The sequence below is a fragment of the Phascolarctos cinereus genome, unplaced genomic scaffold, assembly GCF_003287225.1.
Source record: "Phascolarctos cinereus isolate Bilbo 61053 unplaced genomic scaffold, phaCin_HiC Scaffold_5;HRSCAF=322, whole genome shotgun sequence".
Taxonomy (NCBI): Eukaryota; Metazoa; Chordata; class Mammalia; order Diprotodontia; family Phascolarctidae; genus Phascolarctos; species Phascolarctos cinereus.
Window position 1 is genome coordinate 51,771,425 of NW_027555958.1, and position 24,588 is coordinate 51,796,012.

The following is a 24,588-nucleotide window of genomic DNA, read 5'->3' on the forward strand; positions in this document are numbered from 1 at the left end:
CAGAGACAGAGACAGAGAGAGAGACAGAGACAGACAGACAGACAGAGACAGAGAGAGACAGAGTAAGACAGAGAGAGAGAAATGGGAAAGGAGGGAGGTGGAAGAGAGAAAGCAAGAGAGACAGAGAGATAGAAAGATACTGACAGAACAGAGAGACACAGAGAGACAGATGCACGCAGACACAAACAGAAAGGGAGGCAAGCAACAGACAGACCCCTGAGACTTAGAGAGTTAGTAGTTTACAGGTCGTAGAACAAAAACCCTGCCCAGAGTCGGGTGTACTCCCCCGTTTGTCCTCTGACTCTGCTGTCGATCCCTTCTTTGACCCCACCTAAGCTTGACTCGAGTGACTGGGACTCCGTACTCCCGGCTGGAAATGAAGCTGCGGCCTGCGGGAAGCTGCCACCAGGGTCTCTCCCCAGCCCAGAGCGCTTGACTTGCCACTTGGCCAAATGGCTCGCTCTTTAGGGGGAGGGCGGCCTTCGAAGAAGTGGGTCGCCTCTTCTGCCAGCCGGCTCCTGCTTCTCGCCCCTGATCAGCTTTGTCCTCAAAGCGCGCCCTCCCTTCTGCCGTCTCCCTTTCCCCTCCCTCTGCCTCCCCAGGGTTCGGTACCCGTTCCCTGCTCACAGGACCAGGGTCAGTGACTACTGTCTCTCCCCAGCTCCCTGTCATTCCCCTGGGATCCAGTGGAAGCTTAAGGTGTCGGGGGTGGGGAAAAAGGGGTGCTGATCCATCCGCCTGAGTGTGTGTGTGTGTGTGTGTGTGTGTGTTTCTGTGTTGGGTTGGGTTGTCCCTGGGGCGCTCCTCCATCCCCATTAAAAAGAGGGATTGATTCCTTTTTATTGTTTTAACACCACCCCCAGCCTCCAAAATGATGCTCAGTCCGGACCAAGCCGCCGACTCAGACCACCCTAGCTCTGCTCCCTCGGACCCCGAGTCGCTGGGCGGACCGGACGCTAAGGTGCTGGGCAGCGTGTCGGACCTGGAGCCAGTGGAGGAGAGCGAGGCTGATGGCAAGGGCGGCAGCCGAGCCGCGCTCTACCCGCACCCGCAGCAGCTGAGCCGCGAGGAGAAGCGGCGCCGCCGCCGGGCCACTGCCAAGTACCGCTCGGCCCACGCCACCCGGGAACGCATTCGCGTAGAGGCCTTCAACCTGGCCTTCGCCGAGCTCAGGAAACTGCTGCCCACTCTACCCCCGGACAAAAAGCTCTCCAAGATCGAGATCCTGCGCCTGGCCATCTGCTACATCTCTTATCTCAACCATGTGCTAGACGTGTAGGGACGGGAGTCGGGGGGGAGCCGGCTCGTCTGTCCCTGAGGCCTGGACAGACCGAGGCGGCCGTAGCCGGGACAGCGGTATTGGGGGTGCAGGAGGAGGACGCAATGCTGCTGTTGCTGCTGCTGCTGCTTCCCAGGAATGACTCTGACAAGCAGAGAAGCTTGGAAAATATTCTGCTTAGGGAGAAGGGAAAGGTGGGGCCACCCCTTCTGATCTCGATGGGGTGGGAGGGGAAAGGGGAGCATTACGATTCCGCGGATGCAGAAGGTTTTCAGTTTTTTTTTTTCAGTCCAGGAGTACCTCATGAACCCCATCTGAGATCCCACCTCCAGGCCCCCTCTCTCCTGATTATCTATTACTATCCCTTGCATGGGTCAGCTTGAGCTAACTCGAGGGCTTGCATTTTTTCACCCTGATCTGCAACTCCATTTTTTCTTTTCTCTTTTAAAGGATGAAGGCAAAAGGGTGTCTTAGGCTAGTGGGAATTTTTCTCATTGAAAAAATCACCAAACATTCAGGAAAAAAAATAATCTCTTCCAGTAAGATGGGAAGATGGGAAGGAAAGCTTTCCTTTTTGTAGGGACAAGAAATAATACAGAAAACTGGCAAACAAAAACAAACAAAACAAAAAACAAGTTGGCTATTTTGCAAGGTGAAAAAGAGAACCAGGAGGAAATAAACACATTGTAAGAAGATGTGAACTTGGCAAGATCTTAGCTGCAAGATATGAATAAAGAAAGAGAAAAATCCATATTTACATGGATAATTTAATATCAAATTGCTTTTTTCAGGCTAAGTGCCCCTTTACATATCCAAAAACATCTACTTGTGACCTTAAACATGTGACCCATGGGTGCAGTTAGAAAAAAAACACAACTATTTTTTATTTAAGTTATAAGGAGTAGACTATTTTTTTCAAGACATTTATTTTTCAGAGTGGTGACAATTTTACTTTGGATACTTTGTGCCAATTTATTTCTATAGTCAAGTGTTTACACTTTTTCCTGTGGAATAATTATGTCTAACTTTTTAAGTGTTTGTTGGGGTTATCCAGTGGTCTTCTTTTTGCGCCAATTATATTGCACTTGTATGACCAATGCTCCTCCCTGTTTCTAAACATATTTTATATATTCAGATGTTTGTTCTTGGAGGGGTTTTTTTTTTGTGTGTGTGTGAGATCAACAACACTAGGGCTTCACTATTATAGTTTTTTAAACAGAAGTACTTGTTGTTATTCTTATCTGTAGTTATGTCAGAAAAGTACTTTGCAAACAGTTTATATAAGGAGAGTAGCTTCTTTGTGTGTGTGATGTATGTGTGTGGGATGTTTTTAGGAAATTGAGTTATTTTCCTAAAAAAATAAAATCCAGAACTGCTTTCCTCTGTGACAACCAAAAAAAAAAAATCTATAACCTGAAAATGTTTCATGTTTCTGCTGTGAATCTCTTAAAACAAGGAGCGCGTTTTAAAGACAAGAAAAAAAAACACATCTGCTATCCAAAGATTTTAGTCTTTTTCAGGGTTTTTCTGTGTCGCTGTTGCTTTATATAATGCAATATTTTGTAGTGAAAATAGATATAACCTGGTTTCTATCTGACGCATTTTTCATATCATGAATGGTGCGCTGTTTTGCATATAAATAAAGTTATCAAATACAACTCTTTCTATTTTTTAACTATGCTGTCTGAAAATGTGAAATGCACTATAGTTGAGCATAGCATGTCCTAATAGAATACAACTCTTCAGAAAGGGTAAGAAGGTCCTTAAGAATCAATGTTTATGTGACAGAATATTTGATCTACTTTCTTGATGTGAGGTATAGTATAGCTGTAGACACAGCTCACATGATATAGACATGGACCATAATATTCACATTTGGGGGGAAAAGACATACTATTGCCAAATACATACACACACATGCACATATACATATATATGTGTGGGTGTCTATATATGGAGAGAGCATGTGTAAATATATATATGAATATATACATATACATACACTTTGCCTCTTCTATGAGTATATATGTATGCGCATGTGTGTGTACACATTCTCTATATGTGTGTCTCTATGTGTATATATAATATACATATTATATGTATATATTATACATTATATGCATATTATTAGATGTATATATTATATGTGTATATGTGTATGTATATGTGTGTGTGTGTGTGTGTGTATATTCTCTGTTAATAGTATGCAGACAGTGCAGGGGTCCCACCACTCTTTTGTAAGACTTAAGAGTCCAATCAGGACTGAAACTCAAAACTGAATACCAGTCAGCAAAAAAGAAAAAAAAAATAATAACCTTGAAACGTGAAGTACTGTTTATAAAACCCATAGATAACTTATGGGCACAGATCATGCTGTTCATATATAAGCATAGAGCATGTGGAGAACTAGAAAAAGAGCATATTTTCATTGGAAAAGGACACTGACATGCTGGTGGCAGTGTCTATACAATGCCAAACATCTGGATGAAAAGTTTAAGATTCAGTCAATCACCTGGTTATTGGATTTTTTATGTGCAGATCATCTGAAGGATTAGCTAAAATGTTGATTTTTCATGCAGCTATCTTGGTGCTTTCTATGTGTTCTTATGTCTTCATATGAAAGTAATTAGGAAATATATGCATATATACATATATGTCTATATTTGCATATATCAAATAAATGCAACGTGTTATTACTGAGCTTGTATATCCTCTTCATATTCAGGAGGGGACCAGAAACATGTTGCGGTCCTAGACAAGAAGCCTAGTGGTGCTTCCCTCTTCCCTGCTTTTGGAGAATGGCCTAGCCTCATAGCTGTACCCCTGGCTATGATTCTCCCTATCTTGCAGTAACGTGTCCTGACTATGCCAGTCTGCTCACCCACATCCACTGAGAGAGTTGGGCTCTGCATTATTCTGTCCAGTTATCTACTTTGTGCCAGGAAACACAGCCCTGCTCTGTATCCAGGGAAAAGAATCTACTTCCTGCTCCTACAAACCTTTGAGAGGCCTCCTTCTTCCAGTTTATCTATGAACAACTTCTAGCCCTCAAATAAAAAAAAAAGTTCATTATCACATCACTAATAACAATCCTAATTCTCTCCTTTGCAATTAGGAAGGGACTACCAGTTCACTGTCTTGGGAAAAAAGACAGTAGAAAATTCAGCCTCTGATGCACTCCTGCATTTGTCCTTTCTTCAGTCAAGGACAAAAGAAGAGAATCACACTCTGGCTGTTAGTGGTTCCCATGATCCCAGGATATGATCTGTCTTGTGCCATTTCAAAATCAGCCTAAAGAAGCACTGGCTAGGAAGAAGGCTGGTACTGGACTCCTTTGCTATGCAGATAGGCAAACTCATTCCTGATGTAAACCATGGGCAGAGAGGTTCTGCTCAGGTATCATATTAGAGTGGTCAAATATAGCAGCTGCCACATTTGCTTCCCTGTCAACGGTTTCATCCCAAACCTGATCCAGCAGCCTCCTGTGCCAATCACGAATCTATTCTTCTGCCCCATAGCTGCTTGAGGATGGCCATCCTTTGGATTAGTATAGGATGTACACCTTGTTCTTTAGGCCCTCCTTATCTTCTGCTATGCTACCTATCCAGTACAGTAACTTGCCAAGGGCAGTCTTGTCTCCCTACCAGAAACCAAGTGAACTTGGGTCAGCTTATAACTGCCACTAATACCAGTGCTATTTCCTATGCATGGGCCATTTCCTTGGGTCTCTTGCTATTGCCAGGATGCCATTCACACATGATTGTCCATTTGGCACAAAAAAAAAAAGAGTCAAACAGACATGATCTCTGCCTTCTAGAAGTTGATAGTCCAAGATGGGTAATACTGAAAAAGCATCATCTTCTACTGACAGCTTAACATTTTTCTTCACCTAAATGTCCTACTTAACTCTTAAACTCAGCATGTCCAAGATTAAACTCATCTCCCAACTCTTCCCTCCTCAAAAATTTCCAATTTTTGTTGATGGCAGTAGAACTCTCCCAGCCATTCAAAACACTACATTTATTTTAACTCTTCCTTCTCTTTCACTCACCACTTCCAATCAGCTGCCAAGTCCTGGGTATTTTACCTCCACAACTCTTTCAACTGTCCCTTTTTTCTCCATTCATATGCCTACCAATCTAGTGATGGCCCAGATCTCCTCTCATTTGGACTATTATGATAGGCTCTTAACTCTTCTCCCTGCCTCCAATCACTCTGTTCTCCAATCTATCCTTCACCCAGTTGTCAAAATAACCTTCCTAATGGACAGTTAAGATCAGCAGTCCCTTGATCAAGTCTTCAATGACTCTTCGCTGTCTACAGAATAAAATACAAACAACTTATGTTGGTTTTTTAGGTCCTCTACGCTGGTTCTAAGATACTTCTCCAGCCTCATTTTCCACTGCTCCTTTTCTCACATGTTACTTTACAGCCAAAATGGATTATTAGTTCTTCTCCAGTCTCTTTCTACACTCTCCTACACCCATGCACTTTCATGGGCTGTGCCCCTACTCTCACATCTGAAATACACTCTCTCTTTACTTCTACTTCTTACCACAACCATCATTTATTAAATGCCCACCATGTGCCAGGCAGCATGCTGAGATCTGATGACATAAAGAAAGTCAAAATCATGATCCCTGCCCTCAAAGAGCTCATGTTATAAAGGAGGAGACAAATACAAGCAACTAGCTGTAGACAGGGCATATAGAGAATACATGGAATTTAATCTCAGAGGGAAAGACACTAGTAGTTGACGGGACTGAGGTGAACTTCTTATAATTATCTTCCTCCAAGGCTCAGTTTAGGTATCAAAGCTATCTCTAAACCACTTTCCTCATCCCCCAAATTGAAAGTGCTCTCTTCATTCTCAAATTTTCCTTGATCACTTTGTCTTATTCTTTCCTTTGTCCCTAATATATTCTACCTTGTCTCAAACATATTTGTGTGATTGTTGAGTTCTCCTAATAGTAAATTGTAAGTTCTTTGTGAGCAGAAGCTGTTTTGGTTTTTATATTTTCACACCCATCACCAGAGAGACCCTGGGGCATAGTGAATGGAGTGTTTGATTTGGAATTGGGGACACCTGGTTTTAAAGCCCTCCTTGGATACTTAACTAGATGTTCAGGAATGTACAAGTCATTTGCTTAACCTGGAGCCTCAGAAAGCCTCTCTGAGCCTTATCTACTAAGTTACAGTTAGATTAGGCTCTTCCTCATGGTTCCACTAATAAAACCACAGATTTTTGACTCACACGTAGTGCCTTGCATATACTGGACATTTAATAAACCTCTAATTTAATTTGTTGGAGTAAATAATAAACCATGAAAGAGTACATAGACTTATAATGGGATACTTATATTAGGTAAAACAAGAATTTCTGAGAGGTAATAAAGGAAGGGCGTGAGCCCTTAGGATACGGCCATACCAATAGTAAATGCTTATTAGATGTTTCATGTATTGTATAGAATGTAATGGAGTTTGATGTCAAGGTAGTTTTGGTGCCCACAAGCTAAGAAAGGTTCTTCATCTCTTTCATCAGCCAATGATTATCTTATGAAGAATATGGCATTTTTCAGAGCTGCTTTAAATAATGCAAAGGTGTTGATGATGTCTAGGGTGGAGCACTGGAAAATGATGATGGTGGTGGTGATGATGATGATGATGATGATGATGATGATGATGATGATGATGATAGCAACTCACATCTCACGTTAACACTGGGACAGCTAAGTGGCACAGTGGATAGAACTCCAGACTTGGAGTGTTCAAATCCAGCCTCAGGTACTTACTCTCTTACCAACTGTGTGACCACTTAATCCTGTTTGCCTCAGTTTCCTCATCTGTAAAAGGAGCTGGAAAAGTAAATGGTAAATCATTCCAAGTATCTTTGCCAAGAAAATCCAAAATGGGTCATGGAGAATTAGATATGAGTGAAGAACAACAACATTAACATAGCACTTTGAAGTTTACAAAGATCTTTGAGGTAGGTAGTGTATTATTTCCTTTTTTTCCAATGAAAGAGCTAAGGTTCAGAGAGGGCAGGTCACCCAAGGTCACATAGCTAGGCAATAAAGAATAAACAGGCATAGGACAGCATAGATTCTAGCTGCCCATTGCATTGACCATTTCCTAGAGCAGGGGTTCTTAAGTTTTTGCATTACAGATCCCTTCAGCAGTCAGGAAAATTTATGAGCCCCTTCCTAGAACAATGTTTTTAGTGAATAAAATGAGATAGGAAAGAAAACAAATTTAATAGACCTCAGTTTAAGAATCCTTGGGTTAAAAGAAAGCTGCAGTGGGTAGGAAGGAGCATTGATTACATGGGGTTTTGGAACAAGTTTTCCTGAAATGAATAGAATGAACTAGCTAGTAGACAGGAAAATATGAAGGAAATAAGATTGGTTGGAGAAAATAAAGATTTTGGATGGTCATTAGAGAACAGTCCATGCTTCTGTAAGGAGCTGCATGACATGGCAAAATAGAGATGAAACTTTGCTGAAAAATCTAGTATTTCTACTGAGGATAAATGGTGCTGAGAGCAAGGAGGCCAAGGTAGAGACTGTTGCCATAGTGATGAGAGGTGCCAAGTAGAGCCTGGACTAAGACTGTAGAGGTAATGGTCAATGAAGAACTGAATACTCACTCCATGCCAAGCACTGTACTGAAGATAAGCATGTGCCACAATCTGCCTTCTAACAACTAATAGTCTAACTGGAGAGAAATAACTGATCACCTGACATAATCAGAAGATAGTATAAGACAATGTTTCCTCTGGGGCTACGTTGTTTAGTACAGATTGGTATCTTTTAAATGCTTTAGTAGATCAGTGTGGGCTGGGAAAGTTTTCTGCATGAAGTGAGACTACAGAAGAAAAGATAGAAATAAGAGCTATCTCTTAAAGAAATCTTAGAAAGGGAAAGGACCTTTATCTTGGACTGTTATTAGCTATGTGACTATTGACAAGTCATCTGCTTTTTTATCTCAGTTTCTTCATCTGTAAAATGGATACCTGTACTACAATATCTACTTAACAGTGTCGTTTTAAGGAAGATGCTTTATAATCCAGCAACACTGACCAATTTTGCTATTCCTCAGACAGGAACTTCATACTTCCTCCTGAATGAACATTTTCACTGATTGTTCCCCCCCACAACACACACACACACACACACACACACACACACACACACACACACACACACACAGAGAATTCTCCCCCCTTCAACTCCCCCTAACTTCCTTGGTTTTTTTCTAGTCTCAGCTAAAGTCTTACCTGTGTCTCAGCCAGTCTTCCTTATTCTTGGTGCATTTCTTACGTGACTAACCTGATTTATTCTGCATATAGCTTATTTGTACATCACTGTTTGCAGGTTGCCTCTCCCCATTAGACTGTGAGCTCCTTGAGAATAGGGACAGGCTTTTGTTTTTGCTTCTGTCTTTATTTGTATTCCCAGTGCTTAGAACAATGTCAGGCACAGTAGGTGTTTAATAAATGCTCGTTGACTGACTGCCTTACAAGAGCTATACAAATTTGAACTATTATTCTTGTAGGTATTTTCTTGACCATCCAAAGGAACTATGGGGGACTTGGGCAAAGGATGAGACAACCTATTCACACTCTCCCCCCAGGATGTGCTGCATGCGCTTTGGTCACTTTTCCCACATATTCACTTGGGGATGAACTGGTCAGATATCCTGATTAGGCAGGACAGAACCGGATTTTGACTTCCTGTCCCTGAAAATGTATACTCATTGTCCCTCACTGGTCTCTAGTTCTTTCCTTCTCTCCTTGTGTGGGTGCTCTCTCTAATTTATATTTACTTGTTTAATCACACCCTTTGTAGATCTCTAACATGTACACATGACTTTTAGGCAATTTCATAGTTGATCCACACTACTCTGCCTAATTGATTTTCTTCCTCTTTTGCACAACCATTTATGTCCTTCCTCTGACTTCATTCACCTCTCATAACTCCTTACTTATCCCAGCCAACCAAAGTTCATATTTTTAACCTTGTTCTCTGTAAACAAGATTTCCAAGATTCCTGTACAGTTCAATGTTTCTCTTGTCCTTCCATCCCTCAGCATGTCTAACACTAGGGAGCTTTGACAACAAGTCCATTTCATTGCCTTGAGATGCCCTATGGGTAACATTGGATCTAGCTAGTGACTGATTGATTCAAGCTATAGCCAAATTGAATTCTATCCATAGCCAAGGATTTGGGATGGGATAAATGAAAAGATTTTCTTCTATCCATTTTTAATTTGGCATGTTGAAAATGTTCCCAGATGGGTAGGTGAGACTTGGGCAAATTAGGATCTATAGTAATCAGAGCAATGGGCCTAATTCTATAACTTGAATATCAGAGATGTGAAGGGTAGAGAATTAATTTAGGGGAGTCCTCCATGGGTTTGGAGTGAGAAGGGCAGAATTTGGGCACTATCACTCTTGTTCCACTTATATAAGGGCAGCCAATAGTTTTCTTGCCTACGGTGTCTTAGGGCAATGAGAACTAGAGGGGGAAATTCAAGTCAATAATGTATCATTAATAAATAAATATCATAATATATCATTATATATCATATCATATGTCAATATATCATCATATAATAAATATCATAAATAAAATCATTAAAAGGAGGAAGTGTTTTCATTTTTTGAGAAAAAGTTACAAAAAAGTTTATCATATGATGTAGTTAAAAAAAAATTAGAATAACAACACCTAGGGTCAAAACCTGCCTTTCCCACTTTATAGCTTTGTGACTCTGGGTAAGTCTGTTCTCTTCTCTGGGTCTTCTTAGCAAAATGACTGTGTTCATCTCCAAGGTCTCTCCCCAATTTCTATGAATCTGTGACCACATGCCATTCAGGAGAAATATAGAAAATAACTGAGAACCGGACTTCAAAATCATAGGTTTTAGAGCTGGAAAAAAACCTTAAAATTTCACTAGTCCAATCCCAACATTTTACAGATAAGGATTCTAAGGCCCAGAAGAGTTAAGTGACTTGCCCCAAATCTGTAAATGGCAGAGGCTGGCACTTGAGTCCAGATTCTTTGTTTCCGAAAACAGCACTCTTCCCACACCACACTGCCCACAGGGCTTGCCCACTAAGGTCAACATCAGACATGCCAGTACCATTAAAAAAGGTAAGACATTGGACCCCCACAAACGTGGGGCCCCGTTCCAAGTCTGATCCTTGAAAGGTTCAGCTGCTGACAACAAACACACATTATTGCTATGTAGCAGGCCTCAGGAGGATTCAGAATGAGTCATTCATCGGGTTGAGCCTCCTACCACTCACGCTTTGGGAAATAGTTAGAAAGGCTTAATGGTTAGTCTCTTTGCATTATTCCATATACTTGGGGAAAGAAATCTTTGTTTTTTATACAGGAGCTTTTTGTGGTAACCTGAGAACTTGAAGAAGCAAAGTAAATACCCAGTGGGGGGGGGCGGAGAACTATTCCTTTCCTATATAATTACCATAGAGACCAGTTTCTACTCAGGATAAGTACAGGTTTGTCAGTTTCAACCAACTTGGGCTTTAAACCTCTCAGCCTGGGTTCTCAGCTTTGATACCACTGTAAGCACAACATTAGCCTTTATTTTCTCTGATTGTGATACTTTATCTATTGAAGGGCAGATCAATGATTCCAGTAACAACCAGTAAGAAAGAAAACAGAAAAGTCTTCCTAAACTTTTAGGGGTAATAAGGAGCTTCTTTTTTATATACAATGTATATTATATACAGTGGTCAAGAGTTATTAAATTGTCTTGACTTGTGTTCAGAGTCTCTTTGTGTGTGTATGTGTGTATGTTGGGGGTGGAAGACTGGGACGTGTGTGCCTGTGCTTCTCTACCCTTTTATATTTGCATTTGGGGCTTAGATTTGTCTTTGGCTTCTTGTATGGTTTGGGATGAGACCCTCCCATCCCAAGGGAGGGGGGCAGGTGTTGCTCCAGTCGAGCGAATGGAACCAAATTACAGGACCGTCTGTCACCTCCTCTGGGAGAAGGTAGAGGGAGGGAGGGAGGGGAGGGGAATGAAAGAAGGGGGAAAAGGGAGGGGGAGGGGAGAGGCGACCACATGATGGAGAAAAAAGAAAGCTGAGCGTTCTATTGATGCACATAAGAGTTTGAAAATATGAGTCGTGACTCCTGATTCTTTCTCTTTGCCTTAAAGATGAATATAAACATTAGAAGCAGCACACAAATAACACATTGGACTCAGTGGCCAGAGATGGTAAGACAGGAGGACAAGAGAATATTTTGGCGGGGTACAGCACCAGCTTCCATACAGAGGGTCAAGAATTTCCACAGGAGGTAGGACAGCAGGGAGCGTCTCTCTCATCTCCTAATAACCCCTTCGCTGACCCTGAGCCACTTAGTATAGGCCGACAAGGCACCAGACAACACAACAAACTGACTGATTTTTTTTTCTTGTTTGTTTGGTTTTGACTGAATTGACCAAGGCTGCATCTTCACACATCCCAATGGAAAATAGGAAAGTAATCATAATCCATGGATGGGCATTATAGAGAGCAAAATAGCTGTTTGATTGAATTTAGATTTTAAAAACAACTTCAAATGCTCTGGATTTTTCACTTAAGTCAAAACATCTCCACCAGGTGCCATGTATGAGCACAACTCACATCAGTCACAGTGTTTTGGTTTATTATAATAGACAGTAATTAATACTCAGCCTTAATTTACTTTTCTGTGAGATTGAGTCAATAACACCTAAAAAGTATATAGTGTTTAAGGTTTACCAAAAATTTTACATATGCTGTTTCATTTGATTCTCTCAATTAACTCTCCCAGTTATTTTTCAGATGACAAAATGGAAGCTCTGAAAGACTGTGATTTGCTGGTAAGTCATACAGATTTGTCAGAGGCAAGATTTGAACCCAAGATATGTGTTTATCACTTTCCCCTGTATCCCATACTTCTTCATATCAGCACCAGAGTATTTAATTTTATGTAATTTATTTTTATGTAGTTTCATCAGTAGGTACAGCCAGGTAGAGCAATACATAGAGTACTGAGCCTGGAGTCAGGAAGACCTGAGTTCAAATCTGGTCTCAGACACTTACTAACTGTGTGACCCTGGGCAAGTCATTTCATCCTGTTTGCCTCAATTTCCTCATCTGTAAAATGAGCTGGAGAAGGAAATGGCAAACCATTCCAGAGTCTTTACCAAGAAAACCCTAAATGTAGTCATAAAGAATCAGACAGGACTGAAATGACTGAACAACAACGATTTCATCAATGCCTGGAACTTAGAGTCAGTGCTGCAGTGAGCAGAGTTTTGGAAAAGGAGTCAGGAAGACCTAGGTTTTAATCCTCTTTAGAGAGCTAGTAGCCTTGTGACTATAGGCTAGTTACTTAACTTCTCTAGAGCCTCAGTTTCCTCATCTGTGTAATGAAAATAATAGTTTGACCTCATCTAGAAAACCTTTTTCTCTGACTTCCTAAAGCTTTTAATAAGTGCCAATCTATACCACACAACGCAGACCTCTGAGTAAATACTATAGATAGTACCATTCTCTGGTTATTTCATGTGGTCATTTACTCTCCCTAATTAGATAATAATTCCTTTAAGAGTAGGAACTATGGAATCTACGTGTCCAGTATCCATCCCTAGAGAGGTAAGGCCATTGTGAGGTTCAAATGAAATAACATAGGTAAAGGGCTTTGCTAACCTAAAGGTGTCATGCACATATCAGCTACCATGACTGCAGTATTCAAGTACAGCTGTGAAGAAAGAATTCATTTCTGCTTGGGAGCACCTCCCAGAGATACTGCTTTTATGGGGGGCTCAAGAGAGACACAGCACAGTGTTATTCCTAGTTACCTGAGGATAAAATAATGGAAGACACTTTATCTAAAGAATGGATAGGAGCAATTGTTTTCCATTTTCAAATAAAAATAAAATAAAAGCCTTTGTGATACCAAGTAGAAACAAGGAAACTAAAGAATCCTGAAACCAGATAAGGTATGGCCATCAATCGATCAACAAATAAACACTTATTAAGCACCTACTGTGTGTCAGGCACTGTGCTAAGTGCTGAGGATAGAGGCAAAAGACAGTCCCTGCCCTCAAGTAGCTATGATGGCAAACAAGGTCTCTGTCAATTTCCGGAGGACTCTATAGTGAAAGAAGTGTTTGGGTCAAAATGGCCTTACCCTTTTTCCCTTCTTCTGGGGAAGGAAAGAGTGGAAATATCATCAGTTCCCACTTGCTCTTTTGGGGGAAAAGAAAAGCAACTGGGGCATGGGGTTATGCTGTGCCACTTGACAGAGGGGAGACAGATTTCTCTATCCTTCAGAAGACAAAAATCTCTGGCAGTGATATGTTCACATTTGTTAAGAGGGAAGAATTTCCAACACAAAATATTCCAGGCAAGATTTGAGCTCCAAGGGCTCTATTAAATACCAAACCATCTCACTGAAAGGTAACCAAAAAAAAATTCAGTCCATCATCCAGATGTGGTTGTTACTTGGTGTCAACCATACAGATGTGTAGAAACATCTGGATTCTTGACTGCTTTGTGCACTTTATAGTTACAGGTTTGATATGATATGGACACAGCCCAAAATGTTTGTGGGAAAAAAAAGAGTAAATAGGCATAACAAAATAGACATTGTGAGTTTTCAGGGCAGAAAGAGGGAGTGTATGTATGTGTTAGAGACAGAGAGAAAGGGAGAGAGAGAGAGAGAGAGAGAGAGAGAGAGAGAAAGAGAGAGAGAGAGAGAGAGAGAGCGCGAGCAGAAAGGAGGCAGTGATGGTAGGAGAAGGGGAGGGAAAATGTGAAAAATAAATTAAATCTCTTAGAAAGAGAATATTCTACATTTTCTACCAATCTCTGAACTATCACTAAGGGGTCCTATTCCTAAAATGAGTAATCTTCTACAAGTGGAAAGTGCTTAATTATGGTGTATGTCAGAAAAACAAGTTAATTGAAATTGGAGTCACAAGACATGGTTTCAAGTCCTGGAATCCCTACTCACTACTTGTAGCTTTGGAAGTTTCAGTAGTCTGGATCTCTGAAATGGGCATTACCTGCCCTGCCTATCTCATTGATTCTCTCCAGCTGATCCTGTTGATCAGCTCATAGGGTAGGTAGGATGATACAATGGGAAAGAAAGAGCTGGATTTGGAGCCATAAGACCTGAGTTTGAATCTTATTTCTGCTACTTGGCCTTTCCTCAAATTTTCTGGGGCCTTAGTTTACTTATCTGTAAAATGAGGGGTTGGACTGGATGACTTCTAAGTTCTTGTCCAACCTTAAACCTATAAGGATCAAATGTGAAAAAAAGAAGTTTTTCATAAAGTGCAATATACATCTCAGATGTTATTAACATTTCTGGATAGTAAGGAGACTGATATAAGTAATGGACTTAGGAGAGAAATAAAAATAAATGACTTCATATAGTTTTAAAGATTGCAAATCACTGTACTTACATGAGCTCATTTGAGCTTCACAATAAGCTTGTGAGGGAGGACCTATAGGTATTATTGTCCCCATTTTATAGATCAGGAAGTTGAGGAAACTCAACTTGCCCATTATCACACAGTGGTCATTGTTCAGTCACTTCAGCCATGTCTGACTGTTCATGATCCCATCTGCAGTTTTTTTTGGCAAAAATACTGGAATGGTTTTCCATTTCTTTCTCCTGCTCATTTTACAGATGAGGAAACTGAGGCCAACAGGGTTAAATGACTTGCCCAGGGTCGTATAGCTAGTAAATGTCTGAAGTTGGATTTGAACTCACGTTGTCCTGACTCTAGGATTGACTCTTTACCCACCACGCTACCTAGCTACCCATCATTTCAGAGTAACCTAAAGGAAAAGTGGAAAATCTTGTTAGTTATATAACACTTGAAAGACAGTATGGTGCTTTGAAAAGCACAATTGATATAGAGTTGGAGAAGGTGGACTCAAACTGGGTCTCTATTATTTTCTACCTGTATGACCCAGGACAAGCAATTCTCTGGATCTCAGTTTCCTCATTTATATACAGAAGGGTTATGGAGTAGCTGGTCTTTAAAATCCCTTCTAGCTTTAAATCCTATTGTCCTTCCTCTCCCCCTCCCCCACCCCCAAACATGCAAATATCTGAATGATTGGTTGAATTTCCACTTATTCTCTGGTGATAGGGCTTTGTGAAGACCTCACAGAGATGAGGCATGGTACACTAGGAGGAGAAGGAGAACAGTAATTGAGTGGGGGAAGGGTGTACATTTTGGTGACAGATTTAGAGGAGGGGACTTCTCTGATGGGGGTGATGGGGGGAAGTAACTGTTAGGCTTTCATAATAGCTAGCAAAGCCTCCTATAATTCCCAAGCTGTCTGTTATCTAGGAAATGCAAATCAGGAGGGGAGTGACATCATGTAGGATTATAGCCACAGGGAGTAATTATTTAGACATTAAAGGCTATTGAAGGGAGTGGCTGACAATATTAATGATGTCCAGATGGACAGAGTATGATGCTAAAATTATTTCCTAGTACAAAGAACACTGGAATTCCACATGCCACCCCTCAACAGACATATTAACACTCCAAGTTTACTCTTCCATTGGACAGTTTGTATTTCTTGGAAGGTTTCTTTTTCCAGACAAGGATAGTGACATCAAGAGATTGCCTCTGTACAAATGAATTCCAGCAAACATTTAAGGAACTATTAATCCCAATACTATATAAACTATTTGAAAAGATAAATAAAAGAGTCCTACCAAATTCCTTTTATGATACAAATTTGATTTTGTACCTCAAGCAAGGGGAGGCAAAAACAGAGAAAGAAAATCATAAACCAATTTCCCTAATGAATATTAAAGCAAAAATTTTAAATAAAATACAAGCAAAGAGATTACAGCAATATATCACAAAGATTATACATTATGACCAGGTGAGATTTATACCAGGAATGCAGGGCTGACTCAATATTAGGAAAACTATAAGTATAATTGATCATGTTAATGACAAGACCAACAAAAATCATATGATTATCTCAACAGATGCAGGAAAAGCTCTCAGCAAAATACAACACTATTTCTATTAAAAACACCATAAAGCATAGGAATGAGGAGTCTCTCATAAGATGATAAGTAGTATCTATCTAAAAGCAAGAACAAGCATTATCTGTAATGAGTATAAGCTAGAAGTCTTCCCAATAAGATCAGAGGTGAAGCAATGATATCTATTGTCACTACTATTATTCAATATTGTTTTAAAAATGCTAGCTATCGCAATAAGACAAAAACAATAAATTGAAGGAATAAAAACAGGCAACAAAGAAACACTATTACTCTTTGCAGATGCTATGATGGTAGACTTAGAAAACCCTAGAGGATCAACTAAAAAACTAGTTCAAATAATTAACAACTTTAAAAAAGTTGTAGGATATAAAATAAACTCATATAAGTCATCAGTATTTCAATATATTGCCAACAAAACCTAGCAGGAAGAGTAGAAAGAGAAATACCATTTAAAGTAAATGTAGACATTATAAAATATTTGATTGTCTGCCTGTCAAGACAAAACCAGGGACTATATAAACACAATTACAAAACATTTTTTCACACAAATAAAGACATCTAAATAATTGGAAAATATCGATTGCTCATGGGTAGGCTGAGCCAATATAATAAAAAATGACAATTCTACCTAAATTAATTTGTTTATTCAGTGCCATACCAATCAAACTACCAAAGAGTTATTTTATTGAGCTAGAAAAAATAACAAAATTCATCTGGAAAAATGAAAGGTCAATAATATGAAGAGGATCAATTTTAAAAATGTGAGGGAAGATGGCTTAGTCATACCAGATCTGAAACTATATTACAAAGTAATCATCAAAACAATCTAGTACTAGCTAAGAAATAGAATGGTAGATCAGTAGAATGGATTAGGTACACAACACACAGAAGTAAATGACCATAGTAATCTAGTGATAAAAACAAAGATACAAACTTTTGGGGCAAAAACTGGCCATTTGATTAAAATTTCTGGGAAAACTGGAAAACAGTTTGGCAGAAATTAGGCATAGACCAGTACCTCATACCCTATACAAAGATAAGGTTAAAATGAGTACATGATTTTCACATAAAGAGTGATATTATCAGCAAATTTTTGATAAGGGAATAGTTTATGATTAAACAACAGATAGAAAGAATCATGGGAAGTAAAATGGATAATTGTGATTACATGAATTTAAGATATTTTTGTATAAACAAATTTAATGCAGCCAAAATTAAAGGAAGAAAAAAACCCCCGGGGGGAAAAATTACAGCAAGTTTCTCTGGTAAAAGACTCATTTCTCAAATATATAGGGAACTGGGCCCGAATATATATATATATATATATATATATATATATATATATATATATATGTATATAGATAGATAGATAGATAGATAGATAGATCATTCCGCAACTGATGAATGGTCAAAGATATGAATAGGCAGTTTTCAGAAGGAAAAAAAAACAACAACTTAGGTATCATTGATCACGTGAAAAAATGCTCAAAATCACTGTTGGAGAAATGCAAATTAAAACAACTCTGAGGTGTCACCTCACACCTATCAGATTGGCTAACCTGACAGAAAGGAAAACAATAAATGATGGAAGGGATGGGAGAAAATAGAGACACTAATACACTGTTGGTGAAGTTGTAAACTGGTCCAACCATTCTGGAAAACAATTTGGAACTATGCCCGAAGGGCTATAAAATTGTACATACCTTTTGATCCAATAATACCGCTACTAGGTCTATATCCCAAAGTGATCAAAGAAAAAGGACCTATTTGTACAAAAAATATTTATAGCATTTCTTTTGTGGTGGCAAAGAATTGGAAACTGGGGGCATCAATTGGGGAATGGCTGAACGAGTTGTGGTATGTGATTGTGATAGAATACTATTGTGCTATAAAAAATGATGAGCAGGATGGTTTCAGAAAGTCCTGGGAGACTTATGTGAACTGATGCAAAGGGAAGTGAACAAAACCAGCAGAACATTGTACACAATAACAGCAATATTATAATGATGACCAGCTGTGAAAGACTTAGCAACTCTGATAAAGACAATGATTCAAAACAATTCCAAAGGATCCATGATGAAAAATGTTATCCACTTCCAGAGAGAGAACTGATGAACTCTGAGTACAGATTGAAGCATACTTTTTTTCCACTTTCATTATGTTTCTTTTTTTTTTGTAACATGGCTAATATGGAGATATGTTTTGTATGTTTTCACATGTATAATTGATAACATATTGCTTACATTCTCCATTGGTGGGGGAGGGGTGGGAAGGAGGGAGAAAATTTGGAACTAAAACATTTTTAGAAATCAATGATTCAGGTGAATAAGAATGAATGAATAAAGGGAAGGAAGGAAGGAAGGAAGGAAGGAAGGAAGGAAGGAAGGAAGGAAGGAAGAAAAAATATTGCCTCTGGAACCAATGGAGATTGATTGGAGATGCAGAATGATGTCAAGTTCCAAAGCAACACCATGGCTGGCCATCACAATCAACACTATCTTCCCTCTGAATTTCTCAGAGAAAAGGTATGATAATAACAATAGCTAGCATTTATATAACATAATGAAGTTTGTGAAGTATTGCAAATATTGTCTTATCTGATCTTCATAACAATCCCAGGGAGGTAGATGATGTTATCATCTACGTTTTACAATGAGGAAACTGATGAAGAGACATGAAGTGATTTGTCTATGGTGAGCTAGTAAGCACCTAAGGTAGGATTTGAACTTGGGTCTTCCTGACACTAGGCTTGGAGCTCTATCCACTGTACTCCTTGGGGCAGCTTTTGGAGAAAGTAGGTTGAGTTAGATCTTGAAGAGACCACACTAAATCTCAAAGGGAATTGTGACCTGTATAAGCTACTGGAGGGGAGAGGATCCCAGACCTGTGTTTTAGATCCAGTCTCACCATCAACTTGTGTTTGACCTTGCACTAATTGGTTCTCTTCTCTGGTCCTGTTTCTCCATCTGTAAAAAGGTAGTGTTTAAACTAAATGCTCTGTAGATTGAAAATGGTTGAAAATGACATAATTTAAATTGAGATCAGTGGAGTAAAGACTCTCATCAGTGTGATATATTCATCTCTGTCTCTGTCTCTCTGTCTCTCTCTCTCCTTCTGTCTCTCCCTCTGTCTTTCTCATAATGTCTAAGTAAAGCAACAACTTCATGGAACTCTAGGAAGAAGACCTTTGGCCCACCCACTGAAAATCAACTAGAACCAGTCAATAAGAAGTGTCTATAGGACAGTTCTTACTCCCTGCCACACACAAAACCATCAAAATGCAGGAGAGTTAGAAGCTTCAGTCACAGCTTTGTATTTCACTCTAATCAATAGCAAGTCAGTAACTTGCTCATCTACACAAGGCAAATGTTCTCCGGTTAACTCAAATTAACAAATGCCCATCTTCATCTAAAAACCAGCATCATCCCATCCACACAAAGACAATCAATGGGAACAAATAAGAGATAGAAGAAAACATCCAGAAAACCAAAACTAAGGAGATGCTGAAGAGGCAGAAGTGGATATAGCGTAAAGAGTCCTTAAAGGAGTTAGAGGCCCTGGATTAAAATTCCTGGGTCTGATGGGCAGCTAAGTGGCACAGTAGATAGAGCTCTGGTCTTGGCGTCAAGAGGACCTGCGTTCAAATCTGGCCTCAAACACATGACACTTACTAGCTGTGTGACCCCGAATAAGTCACTTAACCCTGACTGCCTTACTAAAAAAAAAAAAAAAAAACCAAAAAAAAAATTCCTGGGTCTGCTACTTATTTGAATTCCCTCTGGTTTTGAACGTCCTTCTATCTAATACAAGCAAACTGGACAAGGTGATGATGCCTTCTAGACCTAAATGAGTAGAAAGATAAAACTCAGAAGACCAGAGATGGTGCATTTTGACCTTCTTTGGAAGAGATGATGCCCCATGGAACAACACAAAGTATTCACAGATGCTAGCTGGTACTGAAAATCATATTACCAGCTACAAAAGGGAAAGACACTAAGAGATGGTTGTCTATTCTTTGCTAAAGGTGATGCAGATGACTCATAGAGATGAATAACTCAGAGGAAGGTATATGGTCTTCCTAGAGTGTGTATTTTAGATATGCTGAAGACCTTGTCAAGATCTATCAAACCTACTGACCACTGTCGTAATGTGCTGATTTATGGAAGAATATATGGTACAGCTAAGATAAACCTAGAGCGAATGCATATATTCCTTCATATACATTATGTATATGTGTATACAGTGATATGTTGTGTGGGGGGGGTTGAAGGCTTGAGTGGGAAACCGAAAACTTGGGAGCACAGGTGTTATTTTTTATCTCTTCTTTCAGTTAGAAGAGAAAAGATAAGATGGATGACAAGCAACTTGCTAAATAAATGAGAGAGAACAAGATTTGTATATTTATATCATGGCTTGTGATATTAGGAAGAGGGGCTTCTGGCAAGGGATAGATTACATCTCAGGAGGCCCAGGAAGGACATATTTGGCAGGAGACTGCTCAGGAAGGCTTTAAACTGAAATTTGAGAGGGAAAGGAAAAATATCAAAAAAATGAAAATGGTAAGTATGGCACACAAAGAATACGAGGCATCCAGAAATTCTCAGGAGAAAAAAATGGCACAAAAAAGGGTCAGAAACAATATTTAGTGGCTCAGATGTTTATATACTAATGCACAAACAATCTGTAATGGATAAAGTGAACTGGCAATGTTAACATAGGCGAATAAACATGATTTAATAGCCATGACCAAGACTTTGTGGTGGTATGTAATTGATGACAAATATAACAATAGAAGGCTTTATGTTGTTCAAGACGACTAGAAGGGTAGTGATATGACCATACCTCAGTTTCAGGACTATTAATTTGGCACCTCTGTAGAGAATGGATGAAGACAATAAAGCCTGGAAGTAAGAAGACCAGTTAGGTCAGGAGTTAGGGTGGAGAGAAAGACTGTGAGCCTGGTACTGAAAGACTGGGCTAGGCACCGAACTTGCTGAGGTCAGAAGAATGACAGGGTGAGTGTGGATTGATAACAGTGACTAGGATATGCATTGATTGATAAACTTGGATAATGAAGACATCAAAGAAGAGGTTGCTGTGTGGGTACGGTTCTTGTTTAGTAGTTTTCAGTCATGCACGACTCTTTGTGACCCATTTTGAGGTTTTCTTGACAAAGAGACTAGAGTGGTTTGCCATTTTTTCCCCCAGATCTTTTTACAGGTGAGGAAACTGAGGCAAACAGGGTTAAGTGAGTTGCCCAGGGTCACAGCAAGTGTCTGAGGCCAGATTTGAATTCAGTTCTACCTGACTCTAGACCTGGTACTCTACCCACTGTGCCACCTAGCTGCCCCTGAGTACTGTTCACTACCTTCCAATAATTCTTCATAGAACAAATTCCTCATTTTAAGATCCAACAACAGCCAATCTATTGTGGAAGGCAATGTAATCCTGGGGAAAGAGCCTGGATTCCGAGGACCTGGGTTCAAATCCTACCTTTTTATTACTTGTTACATGTGTGACCTTCTCTGGTCCTCAGTTTCTTTTCCTTTTCTTTCTTTTTTTTTTTTTTTGGCTGGGCAATGGGGTTAAGTGACTTGCCCAGGGTCACACAGCTAGTAAGTGTTATGTGTCTGAGGCCAGAGTTGAACTCAGGTCCTCCTGAATCCAAGGCTGTTGCTCTATCCACTGTGCCACCTAGCTGCCCCTTGGCCCTCAGTTTCTTCATCTGTATAAGGGGGATGGAAGAAGGTCAAACTCGGTACAAGATGGCCTCTGCTGACCTTTCTAGCTCTCTACCTGAGACCCACTCATTGCCTGGAGTATTTCTGGTCCATTTAATATGTTGAGGATACTAGAGCAGTGTCAAAGTTGTTCATTTTTCATATGCAATTGGCCTTTCCCCTTTTCTGGTCATACATGTACTTGATAGACATCTTTATGTAACTTTTTATGCAGAAGTTATCATTGACTGTGTGGCAATCATGTGATTATGTGACCTCTTTTGAATACTACGTGTCTAAATTTCCTTTTCAATCACCTGCAGTTTTGCTTCTTTGCCCCTCAATCCTGCTGAACATCTTCTGCTGTCTGAGAGTTTTCAGAGATCATTGACTGCAGCCCAACAATGGCATTTGTCGTCTCTCTCAATATTACATAATTTAGTTCAGCTGGGCCTAGCGTAGAGCCCTCACTGAGGGTGGTGAGGTACTGCCTGACTAGTTTGATTTAGTTCAATTTAGTATCATTCAATAATAATTTGTTAAGCACCTACTAAGTTCAGGGCACTGTCCTAGACCTAGAGATACAGAAACAAAAAAAACCTGTCCCTTCCCTCAAGGACCATAATATAGGGAAGGGTCATATATGAATTTCTCTATTGGCTTTTAAAGCCCTTTGTAACCTATGCACCACCCCCAACACACACCTTTCCAGTATCCTTACATCTTAAACCATTCTCCTGCCCCTACTTCTCTGGCCCCTGCAATGTACTCTGTGATCATGGTGTCCTTGCTATTCTTTACTCAAGACTATACACCTACTAACTTGAAGCACACACACTGGCTTTTCCCCATGCCTGGAATGTTCCCACACCTCAGCCCTACTTTCTGGCTTCCCCATTTTCTTTCAGTTTCCAGCTAAAATCCCACTTTCTTTAAGAAGTTTTTTTTTCCTGATCCTCCTTAATTACGCTGTCTCCCCCTGAGATTATTACCAATTTATCTTGTCTATATCTTCTTTGAATTTAATTGTTTGTATGTTGTCTCCCCCATTAGACTATGAGCTACCTGAGAGGAGGGACCGTCTTTTACCTTTCTTTGTACCTCTAGAACTAAGCACGGTCCTTGGACCACGGCATGTGCTTCATAAGAGCTTGTTGACTTGTTGATGATGGATTTAAATAGGCACTAGCATATTGCCAGTGGGGACTTTCATGCAAGTGTCCAAAAGGACAGGATTTCACAGAATTTCAGAGTTGGAAGGGACCTCAATGGCCATCTAATATGGTTATTATTTAGATTTTGCAGTTATCCCTTTCATGTTGCAGGGGTTAGAGGTACAGTGCCCTCATGATCCGGGAAATCCATGCAAAAATTTTTGGCCTTCCCTTCACACCAGAGAAGTCTAGATTTTTTTCTTTTTCTTTTATGGGGTGTTTACAGTATTAAAAGATAAAATATGTTGATGTTATATAATACCATACCTACATTTTATGCATTTATGAGCTTCTAAATTTTTTCTGTGTCATCTGCTGGCCTTCACATGTCATCTGTAACAAAACTCCCCCAAAATTCCCATTTAATTTCTTATGCCAACCTATGATATGTTGAAACTGTGATGGGGAAAATCATGATGTGGAAGAGATAGCTGTAAAGCTAAACTTGAAAATGAATTTCCCCTTCAAAGTACTTTAAAAGTTTCCCAGGTTTTTCCTAAAGATTTATAATTAGGGATAGCCTAGTACTTCCCAAAGCAGTCCATTCCAGTTTGAGATAGCTTCAATTGTTAGGAAGTTTTTATATCATCAAGGACATGGATGACCAGAAAAAGATTTAGGTTGGTTATGGGGAGGGATTAGGAATAGATAGCCCAAGCTGCCCTGGTGCTCAGGAAATATTTAAAAACAAAACTGAAAAAAAAATCTCCAGCTTTTTTGGCTGATTCTCTGTGGAGAATTCACAGAAGCACATGGATAACAATCATGCAAGATTATAAAGCATGGATATAGAAAGGATAACTCAGACATAATCAAAAGAGGGAGGGCGCTAGCATTAAAAGAGATGGGGAAAAGCTTCTCATAAAAAGCTAGCTTTTAGCTTTTCCATCTCTGTCTCTTTGTTCATACTATTCTGTATGCCTGCCATGCCTTCTCCATCATCTTTGCCCTAACCCCACTTCTGTCTGTTGAAATTTTTATACATCTTTCAAGGCTTAATTCAGATTCCACCTTCTTGGTGAAAACTAAAAGGGAGGGAAAGAACAGAGAATAACTTGAAGAAAGGTGAAAAGGGACAAAGAGAACTGAAGCCATAGCAAAAGAAACTTCTGTCAAAACAGGGATTAAGATAAAACATGGGTCTTGGAAACCCTTGATTTTTGACACAATCCATGCTTATGTTCTAGAACAACCAGTAGGGGGAGGCCTATACCCCTTTCTATGCCATCTTTCTGAGTTCTCTCATCTATCCTTGTCACTTGGTTTTATGTATAATACACAGCTGGATTTCTTGTGTAGATCTAATTGTAACCAGTGAAGGGTTAAGAGGT

The 24,588-nt window shown here is 39.7% G+C and overlaps 1 protein-coding gene across 1 annotated transcript; it reads left to right on the forward strand.

Moving 5' to 3' along the window:
• The first annotated feature begins 859 nt into the window (after positions 1-859).
• Positions 860-2,917, forward strand: NHLH2 (nescient helix-loop-helix 2). The gene has a single exon (XM_020998849.2). It carries the CDS (start codon positions 872-874, stop codon positions 1,277-1,279), a length of 408 nt encoding a protein of 135 aa, XP_020854508.2. The 5' UTR covers positions 860-871; the 3' UTR covers positions 1,280-2,917.
• The last annotated feature ends 21,671 nt before the right edge of the window (positions 2,918-24,588 follow it).